The 8,079-nt window shown below is 45.9% G+C and overlaps 2 protein-coding genes across 2 annotated transcripts in view; both read left to right on the forward strand.

Moving 5' to 3' along the window:
- The first annotated feature begins 797 nt into the window (after positions 1-797).
- Positions 798-3,982, forward strand: LOC126992083 (uncharacterized). Its single transcript, XM_050850765.1, has 3 exons — positions 798-818; positions 1,473-3,632; positions 3,899-3,982. The coding sequence occupies exons 1-2, from the start codon at positions 798-800 to the stop codon at positions 2,391-2,393; spliced, it is 942 nt and encodes a 313-aa protein (XP_050706722.1). The 3' UTR covers positions 2,394-3,632; positions 3,899-3,982.
- LOC126992084 (proline-rich protein 2-like) overlaps positions 2,570-8,079 on the forward strand; it is a 21,595-nt gene continuing 16,085 nt past the window's right edge. Inside the window, exons 1-2 of the mRNA XM_050850766.1 lie at positions 2,570-2,619; positions 4,075-4,177. Of these exons, the coding sequence (XP_050706723.1) occupies positions 2,570-2,619; positions 4,075-4,177 (153 nt within the window). The remainder of the gene's footprint in view (positions 2,620-4,074; positions 4,178-8,079) is intronic.

The raw sequence follows: 8,079 nt of genomic DNA on the forward strand, positions 1-8,079 counted from the left end.
ATTTCCCGGCATAGTGTCCGGGAGGATGTGTCAAGGGATGTGCTTCCATTTATTGCATTCTGGCAGCGGGGCACAAGCCAGGTCAGGTCAGGTCAGGTATAGTTGAGGTGGCTTGCACTCAGGAGGGTATATTCATGTCAACTCAATTCATCTCAATGTTTCCATGTTATATTATCTCCAGTGAATGTCAGACTGCAAGTTTGGGTATAATTGCCGGCGCAGTGTTGCGGGAAAATGTTGCAGGGGTGGAGGCGGGCGTGGAGTGTTTTCTCACACAGGAAGGGGAGGCAGTAGTTGGGGGCTGCAGGGGTGAAGGCGGGCGTGGAGTGTTTTCTCACACAGGAAGGGGAGGCAGTAGTTGGGGGCTGCAGGGGTGGAGGCAGGTGTGGAGTGTTTTCTCACACAGGTAGGGGAGGCAGTAGTTGGGGGCTGCAGGGGTGGAGGCGGGCGTGGAGTGTTTTCTCACACAGGAAGGGGAGGCAGTAGTTGGGGGCTGCAGGGGTGGAGGCAGGTGTGGAGTGTTTTCTCACACAGGAAGGGGAGGCAGTAGTTGGGGGCTGCAGGGGTGGAGGCAGGTGTGGAGTGTTTTCTCACACAGGAAGGGGAGGCAGTAGTTGGGGGTTGCAGGGGTGGAGGCAGGTGTGGAGTGTTTTCTCACACAGGTAGGGGAGGCAGTAGTTGGGGGCTGAAACATTCAATAAGTTCATAATGAAGTGCTTCAGCGCGTCCTGCTGCCACTCAGCAAGCGTTGGTGCTGGAATTGTTATATCAACACCTCGGCCTCGGGGAATTCAAGGATGGCGGCTGAGGGCCTCAAGGTTTGCACGGAGTTAACCAATCCAGTTGTATTAGAGATCAGCGGCGGGGGTCCGTGTGCCCTGCCCCCACGAGCATAGGGGGGCAGGTTTACTATGTGACGGTAATCAAAACATTAAGACAAAACTGCCACTGAAGTGTTCCTGCTTGTTTTCCTGCTTGGCTGTCTGGCATGTCACTCCATCATCACCAGCCTCTTCCTCTAATTGTCCCCCTTCCTCCTCCTCCTCTGCCGTCAACAACCAGAGCCACCAGTGAGGGGCAGCGAGGGCAGGCCGCCTCGCTGCCTCCCTTGGGACCAACAGCAGGAAACGTCAAAACTCTTCTGTCACTAAATCCTTTCCATTTTTCACTCAGGAGTGGGCAGAGTACTGGAGCACCTGATGGCACTTAGACAGAAGAGGGCGTGGCATTAACGGCCCATCTCCTGCACCCCAGGATGTGGTGTTGGCCATGCTGGGAGGAGTACAGTGCCAGGAGACAGCTGCTCAAGTGAGGGTCTGAGGCGGACGCTGTGCTCAGCGCTCACTGCGTCCACGCTGCCGCTGACCTCAGGACCCCTTGGTGCATCCCTCGCCTCGCCTGCCGCTTGGTCCCTGAGTGTGGCGTCGGGGGAGCCTTGCCGCCCGCTGCAGCTTCCCTGAGGTTCCTGCAAGACCCTCACCCCAGGAGTGGTGGGCAGGGGAGGCTGCAAGGCCGGGCAGCAGCCTGAGTGGCGGGACCAGCAGGAACACTGCCACTGCTGTGAGGACCAGAAGAACACAACCACCACCACCAACAACAACGGCAACAACAACAACAGCATAACCACCACCAACAACAGCAACTATATCACCACCACCACCACCACCACTGACAACAACAACAGCAACTATATCACCACCACCACCACTGACAACAACAACAGCAACTATATCACCACCACCACCACCACCACTGACAACAACAACAGCAACTATATCACCACCACCACCACCACCACCACTGACAACAACAACAGCAACTATATCACCACCACCACCACCACCACTGACAACAACAACAGCAACTATATCACCACCACCACCACCACCCCTGACAACAACAACAGCAACTATATCATCACCACCACCACCACCACCACTGACAACAACAACAGCAACTATATCACCACCACCACCACCACCACTGACAACAACAACAGCAACTATATCACCACCACCACCACCACCACTGACAACAACAACAGCAACTATATCACCACCACCACCACCACCACTGACAACAACAACAGCAACTATATCACCACCACCACCACCACCACTGACAACAACAACAGCAACTATATCACCACCACCACCACCGCCACTGACAACAACAACAGCAACTATATCACCACCACCACCACCACCTTGCTGCTGGCACCTTCGGCCACAAAGGAAAGGGAAAGTTTGAGTGTGACAAGATTTGAGACTGGGAGCAAGTTCAGCAGACACAGCCTTGCACACACTGGTGAGGGAAACCATGAGTGGCCAGCGTGTGGGGAAAGACTCCCTGGGAAGGATGACCTCAGCAAATACACCCACACACTCTGCTGAAGGAGCCCTTGAATGCCAAGACTGTGGCAAAAGGTTCAGATACCAGAGTGACCTCAACAGACACACCCTTACACACACTGGTGAAAGACCTCATGAATGCCAAGAGTGTGGCAAAAGGTTCAGTAGGAAGGGTCACCTCAACACACACACCCTTACACACACTGGCAAAAGGCCTCATGAGTGTGAGGTTTGTGGTGACACATTCATCAGGAAGAGCCATCTCGAGGTACACACTTACACACACACTGGTGAAAGGCCTCATGAGTGTCTGGAATGTGGAGAAAGGTTCAGAGAGAAGCAAACCCTGAAGCGTCACTCCTTCAGACACTCTGGCCTGAGAGAGTTCAAGTGTGACGTGTGTGGGAAGCACTTCAAGATGAAGGGGGACATTGCCCGGCACATGAAGACCCACTTCTGAGGCGCCGTGTTGTGCTGCTGTGTGGGACCTCAGTGACGGGGAACCAGTCATCAACACCACCTGGAGAGGACTGGCACCATGTTGTGGCTGACTGCTGAGAGATGCACCAACAAGCCGCACCACAGTGAACAGTGCCGTCTGTCCCGAGCCAGAGTGGTGACAACTCTGTCGCCTTGCCCCGGCACAGTGCAGCAGCCAACAAGTAGCACCACAGTGAACAGTGCCGTCTGCCCCGAGCCAGAGTGGTGACAACTCTGTCACCTTGCCCTGGCACAGTGCAGCAGCCAACAAGCAGCACCACAGTGAACAGTGCCGTCTGCCCCGAGCCAGAGTGGTGACAACTCTGTCACCTTGCCCCAGCACAGTGCAGCAGCCAACAAGCTGCACCACAGTGAACAGTGCCGTCTGCCCTGAGCCAGAGTGGTGACAACTCTGTCACCTTGCCCCGGCACAGTGCAGCAGCCAACAAGCAGCACCACAGTGAACAGTGCTGTCTGCCCCGAGCCAGAGTGGTGACAACTCTGTCACCTTGCCCCGGCACAGTGCAGCAGCGGTGACTGGGGCAGCCACAACAGACCATCACCAGGATTATCAAGGAGACGCTGTGTGAAGGTTTGTCACGTCTCCCTGCGCTCCACAAGAAACCCGGCCCAGCAGAGACCACTGGTGCAGACTGCCGGCCTGGGAGCTGTGATGGACGGAGCTTGTTAGGTTTGCTGCCCCGAGGGAAAGGAAGGCAGAATATGTAGCTGGGCAAGGCGTGCACACCAGGAACACTCCAGTGGTGTTTGTCAAGCCTTGTATTGGTGGCCAGTGGCCGGGTGAGTACACACACTAGGATTTAACTATTGAAATAAATGTTTTGTGCAATTCCAAGGTATTGTGAAGATAATTCATCAGTGGACACAGTTCAATAACATTAAATTTAATGGAATTGAAACACTTATTTTTGATCCTCCTTCCACAGAGTTGTCCTCCGCAGCAAGGAGCACACCAGACACACACATTTCTTGTCCTCCTTCCACAGAGTTGTCCTCCACAGCAAGGAGCACACCAGACACACACATTTCTTGTCCTCCTTCCACAGAGTTGTCCTCCACACCAAGGAGCACACCAGACAGACACGTTTCTTCAGGTCTTTGCCAAAAACTCACTGAGGAACAGAGAAGAGAAATTTACTTGTGTTTTGCTTTCATCTTTCTTCCATTGGTTTATATTTTCCCTTATTTCCACAAACAACTCTAACATATCTTCCTTTCCCAGGTTTGCCCGTGACCCGTGCACCCATTTCCTGGACCAGCGGGGTGAACACCACTTCCGGGAGCCCCAGGGACCCCCTCCCCCATGGGCGACGCACGGACTCAAGGTGGGTGTGGGTCTTGGGCCCTGTGCTGTCCAAATCCCTTATGCAAGAGTTAACCAGCTTCTTCATCCCTGTGCTGTCCAAATCCTTTATGCAAGAGTTAACCAGCATCTTCATTCCTTCCTCCCTGTGCTGTCCAAATCCCTTATGCCAGAGTTAACCAGCATCTTCATTCCTTCATCCCTGTGCTGTCCAAATCCCTTATGCAAGAGTTAAGCAGCATCTTCATTCCTTCATCCCTGTGCTGTCCAAATCTCTTATGCAAGAGTTAACCAGTATCTTCATTCCTTCATCCCTGTGCTGTCCAAATCCCTTATGCAAGAGTTAACCAGCATCTTCATTCTTTCATCCCTGTGCTGTCCAAATCCCTTATGCAAGAGTTAATCAGCATCTTCATTCCTTCATTTCTGTGCTGTCCAAATCCTTTATGCAACAGTTAACAAGCATCTTCATTCCTTCATCTCTGTGCTGTCCAAATCCCTATGCAAGAGTTAACCAGCATCTTCATTCCTTCATCCTTGTGCTGTCCAAATCCCTTATGCAAGAGTTAACCAGCATCTTCATTCCTTCATCCCTGGCGGAGAAGATACAGAATGCCCAACCTCGAGGAAGCTGAATTAGTGAGAGAGGAGATGTGAAGTTTCCAGTGAAGATTTTGAGTTAAGGATAGACCGAGGATGTTTAGTGTTGAAGAAGGTGACAGCTGAGTGTTGTCGAAGAATAGGGGATAGGTGTTTGGAAGATTGTGTCGAGTTGATAGGTGGAGAAATTGAGTTTTTGAGGCATTGAAGGACACAAGGTTCCTTCTGCCCCAATCGGATATGATAGCAAGGTCTGAGGTTAAGCGTTCTGCAGCCTCCAGTCTGGAGTCATGTACTACCTGTTGTGATGGTCTTCTGTTGAAAGAAGTTGAATAATGCAGAGTTGAGTCATCAGCGTATGAGTGGACAGGACAGTTTGTTATGGAAAGAAGATCATTGATGAATAACAGGAAGAGAGTGGGTGATAGGACAGAGCCCTGTGGAACACCACTGTTGATAGGTTTAGGGGGTTTATGCAAGAGTTAACCATGATCTTCATTCCTTCATCCCTGTGGTGTCACTACAAAGGTCGGTTTAGGGGACGTATTAGAAGTCCAATCCGAGGAGCTTCGGGTCACTACAAAGGTCGGTTTAGGGGACGTATTAGAAGTCCAATCCGAGGAGTTTTGGGTCCCTACAGAATTATTCCTCCCGAACTCTGTAGGGACCCGAAACTTCTCGGGTATGACGTCTTGTAATACGCTCCCATCAACCAAACAGAAGAACTAAACAAACTCGTGAATATGTAACAACGAATAACAACATAAACAAACAATATCCATCACTAGACGAACAAAATTTCTTGTTTATAAGTAAAATGTGAATATTTCTTCTCTCTATAAAGCAAACAGAAAACAATACAAACTCGTGCATATTTAAAGAAAATGAATAACAACAACAATAACAAAACTAACGACACTCACCACCGCATGAATATTCTTTCCCATTCATAAGTAAAAAAAAAAAGCTAGTATTTCTTTTCTTTATAAACCAAACAGAAAAACAAAAAAAATCGTGTATCCAGAAGCCTATATAAATTATCGTCCGCAAGTAAAACAAAACACAAAAAGACAAACTCGTGTGCTCAGAAGCCTATATAACTTATCGTCCACAAGTACAACAAAAAACAAAGACAAACTCGTGTGTTCAGAAGCCTATATAGTTTATCGTCCACAAGTAAAACAAAAGAAAACAAAGACAAACTCGTGTGTTCAGAAGCCTATATAGTTTATCGTCCACAAGTAAAACAAAAGAAAACAAAGACAAACTCGTGTATCCAGCAGCGTATAGTTTACCGTTGATAAGTAAAGTAAGTTTTTCGTTCATAAGTAAACAATAACAACTACTATTTCTTCTCCTAATAAACCAAACAGAAAAACAAACAAACTCGTGTATCCAGCAGCCTATAGTTTATCGTTCAACAGTAAAAAAAAATAATAAATAAAAATAAATAAATATAGACGCCACAAAAAGCTCAGCCTGTGCGCGTTCGTTATTGATTCTCTTCTTTCTTTTTTTTTTCATTTCATTTATCTTTTTCGTTTTTTTTTCTTTTCTTTTTTTTCTTTTCCCGGTTTCTTCTCTTCCGTGTTTTTTTTCATTTCCGTTTTTTCATCCTTCCTTTTTTCTCATCTTTTCCGTTTTGTTTTCTGTTCATTGTTTTTTTTCTTCTCATTGTTTTCTGATCCCGATTTTTCCTTTCCCTTTTATCTTCTTGTTTTCTTTTCCTTTTTTTGCTTTTCATTTTTTTTCTTTTCACGATTTTTCTTTTCATTTTTTTCCTTTCCTTGTTTTCTTTTATTAATCTTTTTAAGATAAAACGAGACGAAAAAAACAAACAAGTGAGTCAGTCAGTCAGTCTTGCTTATTTGCATCTTTCCCATTTTTTTTCATTTCATTTTTTTCACTTTTTTCAATCTGTTATAATCCTTTGTTTTGATGCGGGACACACACACACACACACGCACACACACACGCACACACACACACACACACACACACACACACACACACACACACACACACACACACACACACACACACACACACACACACAGAGAGAGAGAGAGAGAGAGAGAGAGAGAGAGAGAGAGAGAGAGAGAGAGAGAGAGAGAGAGAGAGAGAGAGAGAGAGAGAGAGAGAGAGAGAGAGAGAGAGAGAGAGAGAGAGAGAGAGAGAGAGAGAGAGAGAGAGAGAGAGAGAGGGGTTACCCGCCATTCCCATACATCTACTTTATATTTCATTATTCACGGAGGTTAACAAACAACAAAGGAAATAAACAAACAAACGATCAAACAACCGCGTAGAAACAATAGCAAACCCTCCCCCCCCCTCTCTCTCTCTCTCTCTCTCTCTCTCTCTCTCTCTCTCTCTCTCTCTCTCTCTCTCTCTCTCTCTCTCTCTCTCTCTCTCCCTTCCATTTTTTATATATCCGTAAGTGTTCTGATATAATCCGTAGCCGCACTTTATCCACGCTCGCCAGTATTCCTTCTCTCTAAGTATAATCGGTTTTGTCTTTTATTATTTTCACCATTTTTCCTTTCTCTATATTTTTTCATTTTTTTGCTTCCTCTTTCTGCTGATAAACTGTTCTATATTTCACTCTAATTTATCTTTTTTTATTCTATACTCCATCGTTTTTTTCATTTCAGTTTTTGGTGTTTTTTTGCGAGTTCCATTTTTTTCATTATACTGTTAAGCTTTTCTACTTTTCACTCTAATTTCCTTTTTTCTATTTCTCTATCTGTTTTTCCCTTCAAATGCGTAGTTTTGTTGTTGTTTTTATTCTTGATCAACGGATTATTATTTCCATTTTTTCATTCTACTAAAAGCCTCTTCTACTTTTTACTACTTTATCTTTTTTTCTATCCCTCTATCTCTTTTCCCTTCCAGTCTCGTATTTTTTGTTGTTTTGTTTATTTTGTTATTCAATCCACGGCTAACTACATCCATTTTTTTTATTCAACTAAAAAGCCTCTTTGTTTTTTTACTCATATATACCTTTTTTTCTTTTATCCCTCTCTCACTTTTTTCTTGAGATGCGTAGGTGTTGTTCTTTTATTCATATTTAACTTTTTTCTTCTAGTCCACTATCACTTTTTTTTCCTTCAGATGCGCAGTTGTTATTTTGTTCCTATTTTGTTACTCGACCGACGGATATTTATTTCCATTTTCTTTCATTCTACTAAAAGCCTCTTCTATTTTTTACTACTTTATCTTTTTTTCTATCCCTCTATCTCTTTTCTCTTCAGATGCGTAATTTTGTTGTAGTTTTGTTCCTATTTTGTTACTCGATCAAAAGGTTATCATTTATATATTTTCATT

This window comes from Eriocheir sinensis, unplaced genomic scaffold (genome assembly GCF_024679095.1).
Source record: "Eriocheir sinensis breed Jianghai 21 unplaced genomic scaffold, ASM2467909v1 Scaffold398, whole genome shotgun sequence".
In the NCBI taxonomy this organism is placed as follows: Eukaryota; Metazoa; Arthropoda; class Malacostraca; order Decapoda; family Varunidae; genus Eriocheir; species Eriocheir sinensis.

Excerpts from the sequence above, each read along its gene's own strand:
- LOC126992083 (XM_050850765.1), top strand. The coding sequence starts at position 798 with ATGGCGGCTGAGGGCCTCAAG. Across the intron at positions 819-1,472 it reads TGGCGGCTGAGGGCCTCAAG|ACCCTCACCCCAGGAGTGGT; the intron begins GTTTGCACGGAG and ends GGTTCCTGCAAG.